This window comes from Anastrepha obliqua, chromosome 5, assembly GCF_027943255.1.
Source record: "Anastrepha obliqua isolate idAnaObli1 chromosome 5, idAnaObli1_1.0, whole genome shotgun sequence".
Classification (NCBI taxonomy): Eukaryota; Metazoa; Arthropoda; class Insecta; order Diptera; family Tephritidae; genus Anastrepha; species Anastrepha obliqua.
In genome coordinates this window covers 75,136,649-75,157,720 of record NC_072896.1, presented here as the reverse complement: position 1 = coordinate 75,157,720, position 21,072 = coordinate 75,136,649, and the positions used below count along the sequence as shown (strand labels likewise).

Sequence of the window (21,072 nt, the reverse complement as noted above, 5' to 3'; positions counted from 1 at the left end):
TTTTGTGCAAATAATTGTTCGAACGAGTCGACAATTCAAACGGTGGGGAAAAAATTTCAAGAAACTGGTTCTGTCGAAGATAGAAAAAGGACAGGCAGCTCTAATACTGGGCGTGCTTTTGAGAATATTGCTGCTTTAGCGATGTTCTAAGCAATTAGACATCCGCCAAACGCCGAAATTGTGGGATACGCAGATGATATTGCCCTGGTGGTAGTTCATAGGAAACTTGACCACTTAAAGGAAAAGTGCAACGATGCTGCAGCGAGAGTGCAACGATGGCTTAAGGAGGCTAAGTTAGATTTAGCCGGTCACAAAACCAAAGCAGTTCTAATAAGTGCTGGAGGGCGAAAGTCCTTTGAGCTGAACATAAGTACACACCGTAAAATCTCGAAAAAGGCGATCAAATATTTTGGGGTCTGGGTGCGACACAAAACTTTGTTTCAGGCAGCATTTAATAAATGTAAGTTCCAAGGCGGCTCCTGTCAATGGTGCCCTGACGCGACTTCTCCATAATATAGGAGGGCCCCAGGGAAATCGCAGACGGCTACTGTCATTGGTTGCTGACTCTATCATTCTTTATGCAGCACCAATCTGGGCGAGGACCAAAAAGTCTAATCTACGGGAAGTCACCCAGATATACAGGCAAGGCGCGCTGCGGGTAGGTTGCGCGTATAGAACGGTGGCTGATGCAATCTGCGTAATAGCTAGAAGGATATGTACCTCTGAACCTCTTGGTAGGTGAACTGTTTCGGCTCTATAACGGACAAGGAGCCAGGAGAAAAAGCAGCGGAGTGACTGCTGACAATAGGCCGGTGGCAGCAGCGGTGGGATGAGTCACAAAGCGGACGTTGGACCTACAAACTCATACCACGTGTTGATGAGTGGTTAATGAGAAAGCATGGAGACACCGACTATCACCTTTCGCAGTTGCTCAGAGGACATGGCTGTTTTCAGGAATACCTGCACCGTTTTCAGCTGGCAGACAGCCCTTTCTGTCCATCAACCGTCCTCCAGCACCCTCTTACGAGATATACGCGCAACCAGAGGTAAGTGGGAGGCAGCGCAAACGTTAGTAGGTATGATTACGACGCGAGTGCGTCATATTGATTGGGTTGGTGTTTCAGCAACAGAGAAGGCGGACAGTTTCTGACGAACCGACAACAGGCACAGACGTTTAAGTGAAACACTCAATAGAATATCGTACAGAAGACAAGACGGTAGTGAGATAACGCGACTGCAAGTTTTCCGATGTCTTCTTTACTTTGGAATCGCCTATAAACACAGTGCGAGTAATTGGGGCTATCGACGGTGTATAGCTTTCATATGCCTACAGGAGAGGAACCTGGACGCAGGTACCTGTTGTGTCTTCGGACATAAACGCGGCTCTACCCAGACTTTTGTAGTCCCAGGGTAGAATTAGCCGAGGTGGAGGATTGTTATAGTATTAGTGGGAGCGTGCCTCACCTACCATTGGTGTGACGGCACCTTTGAGATGTTTCTGACATTTTTATTTCATTAAAAAAAAAAAAAAAAAAGCAATTAGACATTCAAGAATTGACTGTTTGGCAGATTTTAGATACGAATTTGCATTTGTATCTTCACAAAATTCAATTAACACAGGAATTGGAGCCAATCTTTAGCGATTAAGCTCCTTCCACACTGGATGGATTTGTCAACAAAACTGCCACATCTGTGGAGAAGAAAACCTTCTAGTAAAAACATTAAAAAAAAGAAATAGGCTGAGCTCCTCCTCCTATTTTGTGGTATCCGTCTTAATGTTGGTGCACAATTAAAGGAACCTACAGTTTTAAACCGACTCTGAATGGCAGATATTTTTTCTAAAGATCTTTTTCATGGCAGAAATACATAAGAAAAACATGTTTCTATTATTTGATATTCATGTGCGAAAACTCGAGCCTACGCACTCCTGAATGGTTGTCACGCAACAACTCATTCGACTACAGCGTCTGAGAAATCATTACATCCACTAAAATGTACTGCTTGATGTGGATTTTGGGCTGGTGGAATAATTGGCCTGTTTTTCTTCAAAGATGAAAATGAAAGAGCTATTAGTGGCAAAGGGCATCGCTATAGATAAATGATTGAAGATTTTTTGTGGCCTGAGCTTGAATGAATAGACATAGAGGATCTTTATTTTGAACAGTATAGAGCCACAAGTCGCACAACATGGGGAAATATTATTGCGACAGCATTATTTCGATGTAAGTTTCCCGGTCGATTAACTTCACGTAATGATGACATAAACTGGCCACCTATAACACGCGATCTAACTCCACTAGACTACTTTTTGTGGGATTTTTTTTTTAATAAAGTCCATATCAATAAAAACCACAAGATTCGGATCGAGACTGCTGAACTCAATTCGATAATGTGTGAGCGAATCTTTAAACATTTTAATTCTCACATGACAGCCTGTAAATGTGCCCATGGTAAATATTTGAATGATGTAATTTTTTCACACAATTATTAATGGCCGTATTTTGGCAGTTCAGACCAGTTCTTTGCTACGGATCGGAGTTTTGGACAAAAACAAACTCCAAATATTCGAGAGAAAAATTTCGAGGCTAATCATCGATGCAGTCAAAGACAACGGTGAGTGGCGTATAAGATGGAACCATTAACCTGGGAACTTATAAGAGGAGCTCAATGAAAAATAATTGAATTTAAAACAGTGACAACGAAAGCAAGAGGCCGACCAAGATCAAGATAGATTGACGAACTAGAAGACGATACGAGGATACTGAAGGTCAGGAAGGACTGGCAGGAATCACCCAAGGATATGGGCAAATGCAGACATTTTTTGATCTGTAGCGCCAAATGACGATGATTTTGAATTGAATTAATGAAACCTGAGAGAATCTAAATTTTTACACGTTTTACTTTAAAACAACATCTAAGCGCGTCTTTTGAAATACCCTTTACAAAGTTATTTCATCAACAATGTCTTGCTTTCAGTTTGATAAACTTTATGGGGTAATTAAAAGAACAGCAAAGTAAAAATTCTACTAACATAAAACGGTTCCACTACCGAAACTGGTAATGGCAACAAACAAACAATAATAATTTGGGTGAAACGGTTGTTTAAGGGTTAATTTCGTTAGAGATTTTTGGAAAAAATAAATTTTTTTTGTAAAGTTTCAATATATGTATGTGTCTGTTTTGACGTATTTTCTGGCGTTCCAGCTGAATGTTTGGCTTTAATGTACATATTAAGAAATTGGTAGTAGAATTTTAACCCGTTATTTCGCTCTGTCATGAGTCTATTTTGCACAATACCACAAAAGAGACTAAAAATTAAAATAGATTTCAAACGTAAATTCTCAAATCGTGGATACACGTGAATGTGTTTTTTGTCATCTCTACCAGAGCACATCATCGGAACCTTAATATTGTTTTTTTTGTTTTCTTTTTTGCTGTTTTTTGTATAACTCTTTTTGAAAAAAGTTCAAAAAAACTATTTCTTAAACTGAAAACATACGCAAAACAGTCGGCGCTGCATAGTTTTCCGGAAAAAGCGCCCAGGCGGCTACGATAAAAGTTGATATTACCAAGAAATCTTTCATCATATCAAATAGAAATATAGATATCCAATAATTGAAGCCACCCAAACCAGCTAGACGCTGTAGACTCTCAAATCCCGTTGAACGCTCGGAGACTAAAACAAGAACACTTCTGGATATTGAATAGCATATGACAACCGACAAAAAAATAACCAATTTGCTGCCCATATTGAGTTCTGCATTATATAGTTCACTGGTAGCAATGTCACTTTGTTTAGGTAGCAGCTCAATAGTCACATCTATTCTAGGTTCAGTTGTTCCAGTAGCGAATCTGTAAAAAAATATGCGAGTACGCACTTAAATACATAAACAGTCACAAAGAAAACTATACGTAAATAAAAGAGTTACAATATTTAAGAAATCTTTATTGGAACCCTATGGCCGAAATTAGTGTTAACAACGAAAAATCGCAAGAAATCCAGAAAACTAGAAATCTATGTACTTTCTGTAAGTTTAGAAAGATCTTAAGCTGCCATGACTTCCATTAGACTTTTAAAGTTGTTTTGTGAAATTTTGTGATCAGCGCACTTATATGGCATGGAATGTTGGACACTCAAAGTCGCTGACATGAACAGACTTGAGGCTTTCGAAATATGGATTTTTAGGCGAATTTTGAAACTTCTGAGGACCCATCTGGTTTCTAACATTGACGTTCTACGACGAATTAATCGAAAGCGCGAACTTCTACAAATAATATTGGGTACAACTTATTAAAGTTTCCGCCCCCTTATAAGAGGAATCCGTATGTTGCCTGGTAGATGGAGTAAAGTTTTAGCTTCGAATGGCACAAACTTCACACAATATCATATATTATTTAATTGTTCAAATAATTCAGCACTTTTGCTAAGAAAGGACGGAAATTTATTCCTATACGCAATACGACACATATCAGCTGCACTTTTCTTTAAAAGGTAGTAAGGAAGCATAATTTTCGCAAATGCTGTTTTTTGGGAGGAACGTCGACAGTTTGGACGTCAGATAAAAAGGATCTTTAGGCTTCGAGGGCACAAAAATAGTATCAACAGCGACACTTCTTTTATAAGCACGGAAAATTATTCCATACCCAATAATTTAAATTTATTTCCATTTTTTGACGCCTATTACCCTTAAAATATGTCTACTCGACCTATAAGAATATTATAAATTCATTGGCTTAATAAATAAATAAATAAATTTGTAACACATTTCGTTTTATTATAAAGGGTGATTTTTTAAGAGTTATAGGAAATTTTTATTTAAATCGAAAGTACAGTCCATATAATTTAATGTTTGAAGATTATTTCATGCAAATTTTGACCGCGACCGCGCTTCAAATGGTCCATCCGCTTAGTCCAATTTTGGCATACTCTTTCCAATGTTTCGGCCGGTATCTCACATATAAATGTTTTAATGTTGTCTTCCAATGCTTTAATTGAAGCAGACTTCTCTGAATAGACATGAGCTTTAACATAGCCCCACAAAAAATAATCTAAAGGCGTTATTCGCACGATCTGGGTGGCCAATTGACAGGTCCCGAACGTGGAATAAAATGCTAACCGAACTTGCCTCTCAACAATTCCACTGTTACGTGTGCTGTGTGGCATGTGGCACCGTCTTGCTGAAACCACATGTCATGCAAGTCAAGCTCTTGCATTTTGGGCAAAAAAAAGTTGGATATAATTTCACGGTAGCGCTCACCATTCACAGTTACGTTACGATACGCAGCATCTTTGAAGAAGTACGGTCCAATGATACCTCCAGCCCATAAACCGCACCAAACTGCGACCTTTTCTGGATACATTGGTAGCTCTTGCAATTCTTCTGGCTGATCTTCACTCCAAAATCGACAATTCTGCTTATTTACGTACCCATTGATCCAAAAATGAGCTTCGTCGCTGAACACAATTTTTCGATAAAAAAGTGGATCTTCGGCCAACTTTCCAAGAGCCCATTCATCAAAAATTCTGCATTGCGGTAGGTCGTCCGGCTTCAATTCCTGCACCAGCTGTATTTTGAAAGGCTTCACACCTAAATCCTTTCGCAAAATTTTCCACGTTGTTGAGTAACAGAGACCCAATTGCAGCGAACGGCGACGAATCGATAATTGATGGTCATCATTCATACTGGCCGATACAGCTGCGATATTTTCTTCAGTTCGCACTCTACGTAAGCATGTTGGTGGTTTGATGTCCAATAATGCAAATTTGGTTCTAAATTTAGTCACAATAGCTCGAATAGCCACTTCAGTTGGTCGATTAAACTGACCATAAAATGAAAGAAGCGCGCGATTAACTTTTTTAACAGAACACGCATTTTTCTAATAAAATCTAATGATTTGTAAGCGTTGTTCGTTTTAAGACGATTCATGGTTAAATTATAGACCAAGCCGAAGATGTTTGACAGTGAAACAAAACAGAAAACGTGCGTCAGCTGTTTAAACCAACTGTTTGAAAAGATAATAGATAAAAAATCACCCTTTATAAGGACTTCGTTGTAAATTTTATTATCGGAATAAATATTTATGTTCTTTAGTATTTTGGTGTACTCAGATTTTTTCTTTTTTAAGTAAAACAAATTATCTTCTGAACACATTATTTGTGAGTGGTACGTCAAGTTTTCTGTATGGCTGTACATTAGGGTGGTCCAAGATCCTATGGTAAAAACTCAAGTTGGATGTAAAAGCCAAGGGACCCCCCAATTCTTTTCTATTTGATATAAGAAGTAAAGAGCTAAATTTTCAAGGTCATAAGTCACTTGGAAGGCAGTGCTCAACGCTGTTTGTTGTAGGAAGTTGGTTCTTCTTTGTTAAAGGTTCTAAGTCCTTAACACCAATTAAGTAAACACTGTCCGCCTGACGCGTCTTAAGAGCAGTCATTTTGATTGAAATATAGTTCAAACCTGAAACAAAAAAAGGCGTTAATTACCCGAAAGTATGAGTTTTTTATAGAAATTTATGAAAACTAAACGTTGTTGAGCACTGCCTTCTATATGTTCTAGGGTGCTAAGATTTTGCATAGATTATTATTTTATTAGATGTAACAAAATGAGAGGGTCCCTAGGTCTCTAAAAAAAACTTGAGTTTTTTGGACCACCCTACTGTACATTCATATAAAAGCACGCACATTAAAATTGTATTAGCATTTAATTTGGAAAAAAGCAATTGCACTTACCTTAGAAGTGAATTGTGCAGAATATTTAAAGTGAGCGGGGCCATGTGTGGCAGATATCCATTATACCATGCCGTAAAATGATTTTTATATGATAGTCCAAGTATTATTTTCATGTTCAAGTTATTAAATTGGTATTGTCGTTGTTGATCCAAAATGTAATCACCTATTGCTTGGCCATGGATGTTTATCGTTTTTATATAACTATTCTTCCCATATATGAACTGATAATATATTTCTAACAATGTTCTTAAATGTTCATGTTCGTGCTCCTTCGGTGAGCGAATACTAAGCACAGTTTCTGAATTTTTGTAATCTTGGATTTTCAACTTCAGCTTTGGCAACGGCCTCGTATTTGGCGACATTGCCGCCGCACAAAACAATATACAAAGTAATGGTGTAAATATAAGTATTGGGATGTATCTTTTGTGAGCCCAATAAAAAACGATAAACTTGTAGAACATTGCATACCATTGATTGCACAATCTTTGAAAACTGTTCATTTTATGTTGTAATGGAGTGCTCAAAAACAATAAATCATCATTCATTTCAGCAGCAAAGGCAATACTTCGACCATTTAAAATTCTCAAATAGCGTCTGCGATCATCGTAGGCAGGTCGTTCGGCGCCCAATTTACAAAAAAGTTCTTCCACTGGCATCTCAATTAGTGATATATTTATGATGCCCAACACTTCCTTAGCTGTTTCCAATTCTTGAAAAATCGACTCGCACAACTCAATGTTAGTGGTTTCGATGTGGTATGTTAACTCTCGTACCAGATCGCATGCGGGTGCAATGTCCGGTATAAATTTGCTCAGCAGTGTGGTTACTTCATCCGATTTACAGTCATCAGCTTTGGAAATAAGCTATTAACAAAATAACAAAAGTAGAAATAAAGGCAGTCAGTTCTTCGTAGAAATCAATTTGGATACCTAAATACAGGAGGCTCAAAGCAGTTGAGGATATACCTATAGTATATGTGGCTATAATTTCCTTTTCGCTATTTTTCAAATAGGACATGGAGGTCTACAAGAAGGTTCAAGAAATGAAGAGACATAGACATTTAGAAATCTGTAATCTTCTTAAGTGCACCCGTTCAATCGTTCATAAGGTTCACCGTGAATTAGAAGATTCAGGCGGCGATACAGAATCTGTTGCAAGACGCAAAAAGCACGAGGAACGTTCGACACTGTCCGATCTATACAATTTATTCAATAAATACAAGCGATCATTAACGAGGACTCTTCAAAATCAATGCGTGACCTTGCGAGGAATGTTTCTGAGGGTCTTATTTGACGAGTTGTCCAAGAAGATCTTGGATATAAATCCTATGTTATGCGCAGACCTTAAGTCGGAGTAAACATGAAAACAGTTATCCGATTATAACGCTTTCTAATCAAAATTAACAAAATCTGATAAAAAACTGGTGACCAAGGACAAAACACCAACCGCAGAAATGACAGATGGCTATATGCCTATCCTACAGAGGCTCCTGTTATCATGCACATGAAGTTTCCAGCCATTGTTGCAGTTTTAGGTTTTGTGAGTAAAAAAGGGTTTCGAGCGAATTCTGATGCATATATCGTGGTTGTTGAGACAGTAGTGAGGCCCTGGATTATACATATACATAAATACATACATATTTCAGCAAGACTCTGATTCTCTACACAAGATTAGATGGATTGGAAATGTCCTTAGCCACATTACACCGAACATTTGGTCGCCAAACTCCCAGACCTTAATCCCCTGGATTACTACGTATGCGTGATAGTTGAGCGTGAAACCAATGGTACATCCTCATAATACTATTTATTCTCGTAAGGCCGTAATACCGTTGTGATCAATATGAATAAGGAGCATTTGACTCGGGCTTGCATTGTTTCCAGGCCCGGATCGAGGAGGTTATTGCAACTAATGCAAATTATATTGGATGATTTTGTAGATATATAATAAGTTAATGTTATGTAGAAAAATGTCAATGAATACTAAACAAAAGTATGTATTTAGTTTGATAGTACTCACGCTTGATTTGTCGACAACCCCTTTTGGAAAAAGTACCTCCAGTCTTATCACGCTTTATAAGGTTTCAGTAACTCTTAGGGACCTATTTGATTTCTGCCTCCTTCAAACTTCCCAAAAGTGAAGTTCTCACAGAATCCTATTCTAAAATCCCGGGATCACGGTCTAGAGCACATCCTCTCCGAATGTATAGCTCTCGCAAGGCGAAGACTCACTCCTGTGACAATGCTCAAATTCGGTAGAAGCCTCCAATTTAGGCTCATGATCAAGCACAAAAGACTATCTTAGAGGTCCCATTGTACTATGGCGTAATAAAAACAAAATAAATCATGCAGTGTGGTCCTCGTGGAAGATTATTTCTCCAAATCCATAATGCACTTTTAAAAGCCATAGATGGCTGCAGGAAATATGAGGGTTCAGAATCAAAAAATTATTACTTTTGGCTCTAAAAACTGTAAATATTAGCATTTAAGAATAAAGTGGACTATTATATTTGATTCCCCACCTACAAATATAGCTGCACACCACCAACTTCGATCAATAACCCTAGAAGGCAGTGCTGAGTACTTTCGGCAAAAATTCCAACACATTTACCAATATTTTATTAGTCTCTAATACATGCGCATTGACAAATTGAAAAATATTGACGAATCAGCAGCAGAGATAACTAAATGCGAAACCTTTTTTCTCGTGAGAGCGCTGTTGAAATGCGCATTTTTTATAACATTCGTCAGTAATGCCACAATGGATGAAACATTGTTTGGGTATTTTTTTAACAAAATTGGGAATTTTCAGTTTCCACTTCTTCATTGATGTGGATACATATTATTATAATAAAAATAAGCAAACTCAGCATAAAATACAATGATAAGCATTCTAAAATTGAGTCTTAAATAAATTATTTAAAATTGGAACACAAAAGCTATGAACACGAAAAACCTTATTATAAGAAAATACATAAAATATTTCAATTTTTATTTATAACATAAAATGTGAATAACAAAACACAAAATATAATATGTTAAAGCAGTATAAAAATAAAAAGAACGATTAAAGAAGATAACCTTTAATTATTTATAATCTATAAACTAACGAATGCTTCCACATTAGCTCTAACTGTAATTTAATTCCTTTACCTACGTTTTTAGATTATAAAATATATACACATATACATATTTGCATACAAAACCCAGTTTTCAGTTAGAATAACATGTTTACAGAATTCATTCAGAAAAATGTGATTGAATTTGGCAGTGCTCTCATAAAAAGTATATTATAACTCATAAAACATATTATATATATTAATATAATATAATATTTTAAAACAATTAATTTTATGCATTATATAATATTTAAATCGCGACATTTTTCCTTTAAGGTAAAAACGAACTGTTCTCGTCAGTTATTTTTGGTGCTCTATTTCTGGCAGCACGCCATTTCGATTATCAGGTGTTCCCAAGAATTGGCAATACTGACAAGTATTGAAACAAATGAAATTAAGAAAAAGCCTTTTCTAATAGCGGTCGCCCCCTCGACAGGCAATTGCAAATCTCCGAGTGTATTTCTGCCATGAAAAAGCTCTTCATACAAAAATATCTGCCGTTCGAAGTCGGCTTGAAACAGTAGGTCCCTCCATTTGTGGAACAACATCAAGACGCACGCCACAAATAGGAGGAGGAGCTCTGCCAAACACCAAAAAAGGTGTACATGCCAATTATATATATATATATATACATATATATTATATCCAAGACTTCCATGACATGAATTTTCCTCTTTAAAGCCCGTGTGTTTTTCTATGTTGTTAAAAGCAAAATTATTATTTAAAATATTGCCGCAAATAAGTGAACTGATAATAAAAGTCATGGAATGTGAGTTTGAATTGTGAGAATTTTACCCTCAGCCGCGTGAGCCCTCTATTTGGAGTTTAAATTATTAAAAAATACTAAAAGTACAACTTAACGAGATTCAAAGCGAAGGTGAGTATTATAGCAAACTTAAATGAGAGTTTCACATCTAATTATCCATGACTTGAAAAACATCGAAACATCCACTTGTAACATCGATGCCCATTTTAGATGCCTGAACGTGATGAAGTGCAACCGCAAAGCAGGCTGTTGGGGTTATGCGTTGCCTATTCAAAGATGACGTCATGTACAGCTTTAATCTAGAAGGAAGAGCAAGCCAGATTCAACTTTTTCGACTTAAGGCGGGTGAACTCACTTTTGGTAAATATTATGTGCATAGCAAAAAGAAGAGTACCTACGAGTTGTTAACAATTATTTCAAATTCAAATTTCTTTTCAGAAAAATCAAAAGAGGATGCTCAAAATGCAATAAGAAAATATATGTGTTAAAGTCAAATGTTCTCAAAAAAGGTATATTATTAGAAAAAATTTAAATCTGTGATAAGAAAATGTAAATATATATTATAAAATTTGAAAATACTTATTTTATAGAAAATAAATGTAAATATATTTTAGCTTAAAAAATTAATCTAAATAATAATAACTTTCAAATAAAACGATAAAACTGTAAGCCATAAAAAATAATTTGAAAATTAAAATAAATAATAAAAGTAAATGGTAGCTCTATGATTGTAAATATTTATAATATGTAAATATATAAATGATAAATTGTAAATTACGAATAAAAAAAGTTTAACAATAGGTTAACTATAAATGTAAATATAATTGTTTATTAGACTAAGAATTTTTACAAACAAATATTATTTTTATAATATGAAAAAATAAAAAAAGAACTTTTCGTTTGCAAAAATAAAGTGTTAATTTTCTATTAATTTTCTTTATCAGTCTGTGTTGATGAGTTTATAATAAGAGAAATTAGTAGTTTTTTCCATCTGTACTGATGAGTTTATGATACGAGAAATGAGTAGTTGTGGCCGTTTGGGCTGATGAGATTATGATAAGAGAAATGAGAAGTTTGATTATTAGTGCTAAGAAGTTTGTGATGACAACAATGAGGAGTTTAGTTGTCAGCAGTTATTACATGGTAAGAATAAAAATCCTTAGTTGCCTTGCTTTTAGAGCATAGTAAATATATTTCCCAGTTATAAGAAATTGCTATTGATAAAAGATATATAGAATATCACACCGTCCAGGGGAAACTATTAGAACTTTCCTATAATGAAAATGTGTAGTTTATTGAGGATAGTGACGATGATAATATGAGTGCTTATATGATAGTCAGCTGCCTTGGAGGGAATTTGAGTAATTTTATATAACTGATTAGGGGTACCTAAGTAGTAACGTAGTAACGTTAAATACAATGGGCTTTTTAGCCTGAGTCCTTTAGAAGCCACCAAATCTGCTGGTGCTCCCTGGCTCAACCTTTTCAACGTAGTAACGTAGTAGCACTTTTTTAATGTTTTTGTTCCTAAATTTGGTGTCAAACTTACCAAGTAAAATCCAGAACAGTACATAGACTTTAGGAACTGAGCAGTTCCGCTGCATTTCAATCGTCCCTGTGCCAGCATAACTATATTGTCTGCGTGTAATTCTGGTTCAATACTTAGGTTTGTCGATGCCAATATGCAACGCCCGAACTTCTCCCTTTGCAATAATCTCCAAATTAGCTGATAGTCGCGCACATCTAATTTCAAGACAATATCGTCCAGTAACACAACTTTACTACCACCAATAAGCGCACAACTAACTGCCAATTTAGTCCTTTGACCACATGTTAGTTTATCTGTGCGTGTATACTGTTCACCGTCCAGTTCGAGTGCATCTAAATATTTTTTAACTTCTCTTTTAACTTCAGTAGAATTTACTCCCTTTAACCTGCCGAAGAACATTAATTGATTCTCAACGTTCAGATCATCAAAAAGCAGCGAATCAGTTAAACTGACACCCACAAAATCGCGTGGGCTCCCGTAATCTTTTATTTCATTGTTTTCCTTGAAAACAACTTTACCCGATGTGGGCCGTCTCAGGCCAGCAATGACACGTAATAGCGTCGTTTTGCCACTACCATTATGGCCCATCAGCATAGTTATTTCATCACCATACAAACTGAATGACACATCATTCAGAATAATTGTATTACCACGCTCCACGGTGAGCGAAATTACTTCTACTTCTGGCGATTTGTAAGATGCCCTGACCTCATATATAATGGTTTTCGAATAGCGCGTATTTTCCGGATTAGCGCGAGTCGTAAGTTCTTCTCGCCTTAATAATTTCATGACTTCGAGAAAAAAAGTTGTAAACCTTTGTACACATATGCCGATTATTGCTTGAACGACGCTTACACCACACATTAACAATGTGTGCACTCCAACGCTGAAGTAGTTGTTGGGCAAGTCATGACTTTTGAAGAAACTTGACCAATTCAGACCGTTGTAGTATTCAAGATTAAAGGTATTTTCCAACGCGAATCCAAATGCGGAATTTCCCAATAATGAAATAAATGTATGAGCAAGTTCGTCTTCAACTCCAGCAGCAAAAGGTAAATAGAAAAGGATCCAGAAAATGGGCGCTGCCCTAACAGCCATTTTAGAACTACGAAAGAATTTTGACATCATGTAACAGAAACTGAGTGCATTTATGTTGAAGGCGGTAAATACAACGAACAAGCAGGTAAATGAAGATCTATTGAAGACACCAAAGCCACTATTCCAAGGAATCTGTAAGGTAGATAAATAAATATTATAGTAGGTAAATAATTATATAAAGAACATTCACAAATATGCATAACACATGGGCTGAAAAGTCCCCGGGCTAACAAAGAAGCCCCTATTTATTTGTTCAAAATTAGCTTTATTCTAGCGTTGCGCTAACATTTCACTACCACTTTTGTAGAACGATTTTGCTTTTGCCTCAAAATAAGCATCAGTTGCAGCGAGAACCTCTTCGTTCGAGCGAAATCTCTTACCGAGCGACGAGTCAGTCGGCGATGAAAGCCAAATCTGGTGAATACAGTGGATGTGGAAACAATTCGAAGTTCAGTTCATGAAGTTTTGCCATTGATTTGATTGACTTATGACACGATGCGTTTTCTTGATGAAACAAAATGATGAGTAAACGCGGCGCCCACTTTACGATGTCAGCTAACTCACGCAACTTCACTTTTCGATCATTCAAAACGAAAAAATATGGAATGTCTCATATATTGCTTAATTCTATTTTCGAAGATAAAACATACTTTAAAAAAGTTGTTTTTGGAAAAAATATATATTTTTGTTAGACATTTTTGAACAATTTTCCCTTTTTTTTGTAAAAATAGGTACATATACCCAGTTTTTTTCTTATTTTTTCCTTAATGGCTCAGACTATGGTTAATTAGCCTTGAAAGTTTCACAGCGGGACTCGATAGAGCAGCATTTTTATAAGTACTGATTTTTCACTGGTTCGTTGTACATATTTGAATATAAATCGAAAAGTAAATGGAATCCCACTATTGTTTGCAACTCCGCTATTAACGAAAAAAAGGAAAAATTTCAAAGGGAAAGCAAGTCTTAAAAAAAAATATTCTAAAAATTTTTAATAAGCAAATTAAGTTTGTTCGCCAAAACACACATAAAAAAATTGTAACAAATTAAATTATATTAGTTTCAAAAGTATCGACCGTTCCACAGACGTAGACATTGCATAATTAGGCGGCCAAAAGTTAAAAAAAATAAATCGACTTAAGAACAAACTATTGATGCACATTGTTACCTGACACTTCTTAGAAACCCACCCCATTAATTTCAGCTCTCAGAATAGCGCACGCGCCGAATTACAGGTAGTCGGATTTCAATTGTCATTCACAGTGTGCATATAATTATAATTCTCGGCCTTTTCCGTGATACATTTTTACAAAGTCAATATTTATTTTTGCAAATTTATTTTCACAGTGATTCTGATGGATATCAATAATCCAGGTATGTATCTTCATTTGTTATGTAGTAGTCACCAATTTTAAGATTGTTTTGTATATATTAGAATCTTTATAAAAGATCACGTTTTTTGAGTTAGATTTTTGTAAATTAAATATTTTAAAGGGGTTTATCACTATTTTCCCTGTTCGTCCCTGTAATATTCTTTAATTTCATAATTTGTGCATAGTTTAAACAATTATATAAAGTTATAATTAGCCGCCAACTCCCGCCTATTAACAAAAACTAGTTAATCAAAGACTTAAAGAAAATACCTTAAAAAAATTATGTTATTAGCACATTATTTTTAAAGTAAGTTTTTCTTTGTCGTAGGTTCATCAAGCGCCTCTAGTGTGAAAGTAGTGACGCGAAGATATTTATTTGACCTGATGCAAGGTCAAAACTTACCTACCTTGGATAAAAAATTAGATTTTTTGGAAAATTACCTTCTCGAGTGTTGTAAAGTTTCCGAAAATTGTAAAAAAGCTTTAAAGCATAAATATTCCTATTTTAAATCACAAATGAAACAAAGATGGTCAGGAGCAGGAAAAACTAAATAAGTATTAATTAAAAATAATCATTCATGGTTAGAAGGGACTTTTGAAATACCAATGGATTCATCTTATCGCCAAGGTCGTCCATGTAAATCGTTTTCTGAATCGAGTGATCGAAGCAAGAGAAGGAAAACTAAGGAAATACGTAGTTTGGTAAATCCTGAGGTGATTGTTCATGCTGCGCAAGTGATTTTACAAACTGAGGGAAAAAGAAATGCCTCTAAAGTCCTTAAGGACATAACTTATTCACCTACACGGGCTAGCAAATACACAAAGTCATACTCTAAGAGTAATGAGACAATTCCTCCACTCACCCCCTTTCAAGCTCTCAAAATGTTTGTTGAGGCTGATCTCACAAGGCGACAATACGAAATAGTAAGGGCAACAAACAAAGGTCATTATCCCTGTTATGATCTTTTATTAAGAGCTAAAAAAGAATGCTATCCACCTGAAACGGCTATGAAAAAATCAGAGAAATCATTTTTAAAAGAAACTATAAATATGCTTATTCCAGCTAAGCCAAATAATAGTGGTGAACAGAACGACTCGGACTCGGAAGCAAAGAAACATCTTTCATTTAAAATAAGTTTTCGTGTTAATTATTTATGTAACTTTGAATTTGATAATAAGCGATGTAATATAATATGTTAAGTGTTTTTATTCTTTATTTTATAAGCCCTATAAATCTAGAAGATTAAGTCAGCTCTTGCAATATTATATTTAAAGTAAACCTATTGTAAATAAATGACCTATTTGATAGTAGCCAAAACTTTAATTTTGTACCATTTTAGTAAAGTACATTAAAAAAAATTTTTTGTACCTACCAATAAAAGTAAATGTCGTAAATTAATGTATTTTAATAGAAAATACTTATATTTAATTATTCTTTTCATTTAAAATGTATTCTATTGAAAAAATCTTTTTGGCCGCCTAATTATGCAAAATCTACCTACGTGCGTTCTTAAAGAATGACTTATTCCAGAACATGAATAAAAATAAATTTATCAAAACGTAAAAAGAACGAAAACAGTGGACTTTAGAAACCCTATACCATAATTTTGAACGGTATACAAATCTCAAAAAAAATTGTTTTCAACTTTTTTTGGGTTTACTTCTTAATATATTCTACAAATAAACCAATTTTAAGAAAAATTGAAAAGCATATCCGCCGTCCCGAATGAGTTGGTTCTTGATTACCATTCGAGTTCGAAGCCCCGGACATGAAACCCCAAAAAATAGGAAAATTTATTTCACGGATCAAAAGAATTTCGTGTTTTAATTTTGCACTGCTTCTTGATGGGATTGGAAAGTGTTATGGATACTCCGCTTCTTCACAGACAACAATAAAACGATGGTTTGCTGACTTCAAACGTGGTCGTAGAGACACCAAATGAGGCGATGACATCAGAAAACTTCAAAAAAAATCCACGAAATCGTTCTGAATAATCGAAAAGTGAAGTTGCTCGAGTTAGCTGACATTAAAAGAACGAATTGACTTTATATTGCATGAGCGTTCCACTATGACAAAGCTCTGTTCACAGTGGGTGCCGCGTTCGCTCATTGTTGACCAAACACAAGAACGTGTTGATGATTCCGAACAATGGCAAAACTATAAGTACATAAATTAAACTTCGAATTGCAGCGAGTTCTGGTTGTACACAGACCTAAAAAAATGTTCATGGGTAATCGAGTGAATAGGTTATAGCTGCAACTGACGCCTATTTTGTAGCAAAAGAAAAATCGTTCTGCAAAAGTGGTATTGAAATTTTAGAGCGGAATGAAATGCTAGAGAGGAATGATTGCGTTGTTCTTGATGGAAATTACTTTGATGAATAAAGCTAATTTTAAGTAAAAAAAAATATGTTTTCTTTGTTAAGTCCGGAACTTTTCAGCCCATGTGTTAGTGAAGTGAAAAATCTAGAAAAATAATAATTTTTCAAATTTCGGCAGGAAACAAGTACCACTAGAATACATGTCAAAGGAAGTCCTATACAAACATAAGGAACTAAAAAATAAAAATATTATATTATATATTATTCAATTGCCAAAGTACCTTTAAAATAAATAACAAAATTATAGAACCGATAGACATTGAGGCCAGTGTAAAAATGAACCAGCTGTAAAACTGTATAAAGGGTGTCACATCTAAAATTGACAACATACCATCCAATTCACTCTGTCTTTCAAGCACCAAAACCTGTACGTATAAAAAATGCTTGCCTCACATAAGATCCAGTAAGTCATTTTATGTACCTACCCTTAATAAATACAATATTGACGGTATATACGCTCCTATCAATACCAATGATAAGCGTTTTTCCAACAATTGCGAAAGTGGATCATAATAGTGTTCTGCCAAGGGAAATCTTCGTATATAAATAACCCTATCAAGTCGCTGCGTGACATTAGAGAGTAACATTATATATTTTTCTGAGATCATTTTCTGAATTATAACGAATCCTTCTTTTATATAAGCGTCAAATCCTTTACTGCGTTCATGCGGTCCTAATTTTCCGTATAGTTTTGTTGTATCCCAAGTGTCACCTATGCCTTTTCTGTATCTGCGCAACTCGCTTGGCAATATAATATTATACTCCAATCTATTTGGATATGCGCCGGTTTTGGGTATGGATTCCGGGTCAGTTGTAAAACCCACATAGTTGAAGCAAATTCCGAATAAGTAGTATTCGGTTGACATCTTTTCGCGTAGCTCATCGCATGTTGAAAAACTGACGGTGGGTAGCGAAAATAAATTTTCAGACACATGGTCCATTATAGTATTGGCAGCTTCGAAGTCTGGCGCATACGCCAGAAAAAGCCGTGGTGCATATGAACTATATGTTGGCCTTGAGATAAATAAAAAATAGCAATTACAAACTCCAAATAGGTAAATTTCTTATGTACGCGTCTCTAAATCATCAAATTTATGCTGTTATTTTGATTACTTACGTGCCAAAATATTCTTCGAGTATACTTTGCCTCTCTAGTACAATGCTTAGTAGCCCATTCCATGATTTTTTAATATCCGTCAATGGAAACGTTGTCGCTGTAATGTGTTCAACTGCAGTCTGATAGCGTAGTATGACGACGACGAGGCAGCAGATGCTGGGCATAAGCATGACAAAGAGAAACTCACGTAGATTATTCCAATGCTTGCAACAATTCCGGAATAACATCCATTTGAAGCGTAACCAATGATAATTCGTATTGACTAATTCGTCGTTTGAATGGTCACTAGCCGCTGAAATATCGGATACCGCATCTGTGCGCATGATTCTTTTCTTGTTCCTTTCGTTGTAAGCTGACTTCTAATTCAGGAAAAATTTCGAAAATTATGAAAATTTGTAACACAAAACTAAAAACAAAAAAGTTATAATTTTTACAAGTGACTGAAGAGTGATGAATGTTGGAAAATTATTTGTCAATACAGTTGGATTTGATTTACACAAGCACTTGCGCAAGGGACGTTCCATCCGTCCGTGATTTTAAATTTCAAATTTTGCTGTCACTTGGCAACTTTATTGTATTTGTGTCGTATTTGAAGTTTGTTAACGAAACGATTTTGCAAAGTATACACTTTTTGCAAGTTATCAAACTATTGAATCATCATTTTTAGTTATTTGTATCTCAAAATCTATTGGTACTAGAAAAAAATTATGTTGATAAGAATTAAACGGAATGAACTAAGGTTTGATAATGTAATTCTTAAAAGTGGCTAAAACTAATTATTAATTTATTATTAATAAATAAAAATAAAAATCGCCGTGCCTGTGCTGGACTTGCCTGAACAGCTCAATTTAAGTTTAAGGCTGATATGACATTTTTTTGCGGCTGAAGAGGGTTAAAATATGTAATGCCATGGAACAAAAACTCCACGTCGTAGAACCGTCATCCACTCTGTAACCGCTTTCGCATTACTTCAGATTGGCATTCCATCTTGCTCATTACAAGATCTTTGCTTTGCAAGATCTAACCGTCCATCTGACGCGTGTTTCGTTTCTGCAGTGGTCCTACCCATAGCCCTAGCGCTTCGTCCTTTACTTCGTGCTCTGCAGGTTAGCTATCCCTTTCTTGCATCTCCTCAGTTTGCCCACAACTTTTTCCTCTCACAGAGTAGTAAATTTATCGATATCACTTTAACAGCTGGTAGGCTGACACAACTCTCAGCGCTGTCGTTCGTTGTACCGATGCTAGAAGCTTACATGGGTAATTTGCCTTTAGTGCATTTGCCCACAACTCAGTTCCGTAAACGAGAACGGAGAGCGTGGTAGCCATCATTATTTCCCGGCATTATCAAATGCTATGGCCAATCGACAAATATGTCATTGATGTGTGTAAATAGATCTTGGTGAGAATAATTAGAAACTGGAAGGGAAATTTAAACTTTCATTTAAAATAGTTCCCTCCCAACTTAAACCAGACATTTTTAAAGCTTATTGGAATCGCAAATAAGGGTTTTAAATTGTCGATCAAGACACCGAACATCTTTCACGATGGTGGTACTAGTGATTTGGGAGCCTTCTACGCGCGCAAATCGCTTTGTTCTTTTCCCGCTCATCGAGAAATACATTTTTAAAGAATATGTAGGTGGCGCAGCTCAGCCAATATGTAATAAAGCAACTTTCAATTCCGAAATCTCTGAGAGTTCTATGAAAATATGTTTTCTGAGTTCAAGCAAATTTTAATCCACACTGTGCGCACAGATTTCAGGTTGGGCACAATAGTGATTATCTATTACTAGGTTGTTCAATAAGATTTGCAGTTCGGTAAGAAATATAAAATTTTATTGTTTGAAATACACTTTTTTATTCATGATAGTCTACCTGAACATCAATACACTAGTTCCAACGACATTCCAATTTTTGAATTCTATCCCTGAAGGGAGAATCTGGAAGGGCTACAAAATTCGCTTCCACAGCTGGTCTAAAAGGTTACAATAATATTCAAAATTTATTGTTTTACCAGTTTGGAGCTGCAAAAAAAATTCCTTTCGCATCACAAAAAACAAAAAACTAATACCCTCTTGTCCGATTTCTGGACACGAACTCGTTTCGGAGCTGAAGAGGCTGGTTCACACCACTTTTTAGCCTCCTGTTTTTATTTAGGATCATGGATCCATAGATGCACACAATCCACTTAATCCTTTCGAAAACGCTGAAAATGTTGCTGAAAAAGTCGCATTCGAATGTGTTTTTGTTCTATTTTTAGCGAATAAGGCACCCACCCATTGTGCTCACAGCTTTCTGAAACCCAACACTTCCGCCAAAATATTGCTCACACTGCCCAACGAGATGCTTAGGATGCTAAATCTCATTCAGCCTGTTTGATATGAAGAATCTAACAAACATAACAAACAATTTAGGCTAGTCGCAATGCCCTCTCTTAGCAAACCGCAAAACTTATTGAACAACCTGGAATGTGCTCACGCTCTATTGAGGTGCAGGAATAAAACCCATAATTTTTTTTTCGGAACTGTATGCAGCTGTATTTGATTTGTAGACATGCTTGATGTGATTTAGTTCAATAATTGACATTTCACTAACTGAACATTTAATTTAAAAAACTAGGCGCCTTTTCAAAATATTAAAATGAAACGATTCACACACATTTCCATTCCTTTCCATTAGTTCTTCTAATAGCCGAAAGTAACGAAAAGTGAGAAATAGCACACACATTTTCGCAAAAAGTTTTTACAATCACTAGACAAATAATTTTGTCAAATAATAAAACAAAAAACACTACATTTATTGTAATAAAATAAATCTATAAAGTTTAGCCAAAAAATTTTGCAGTCTTGGATCTTCGTACACGCCGCGCATACCAAGGCATTACTTTGACTTCCCGCCCACAGATTGTATTCAAAAATTTCACTGAAAGCTATTACGTTAGTTA

At 35.5% G+C, this 21,072-nt stretch overlaps 1 protein-coding gene across 1 annotated transcript in view; it reads right to left on the bottom strand.

Annotated features, from left to right (window-relative positions):
• Positions 1–18,570, bottom strand: part of LOC129248243 (phospholipid-transporting ATPase ABCA3-like) — a 28,460-nt gene extending 9,890 nt beyond the window's left edge. Inside the window, exons 1-6 of the mRNA XM_054887719.1 lie at positions 18,130–18,570; positions 17,438–18,026; positions 17,234–17,377; positions 12,164–13,393; positions 6,731–7,593; positions 3,500–3,852 (exon numbers count right to left, since the gene is read on the bottom strand). Of these exons, the coding sequence (XP_054743694.1) occupies positions 3,500–3,852; positions 6,731–7,593; positions 12,164–13,393; positions 17,234–17,377; positions 17,438–18,026; positions 18,130–18,452 (3,502 nt within the window). The 5' untranslated portion in view covers positions 18,453–18,570. The remainder of the gene's footprint in view (positions 1–3,499; positions 3,853–6,730; positions 7,594–12,163; positions 13,394–17,233; positions 17,378–17,437; positions 18,027–18,129) is intronic.
• Between the last annotated feature and the right edge of the window lie 2,502 nt (positions 18,571–21,072).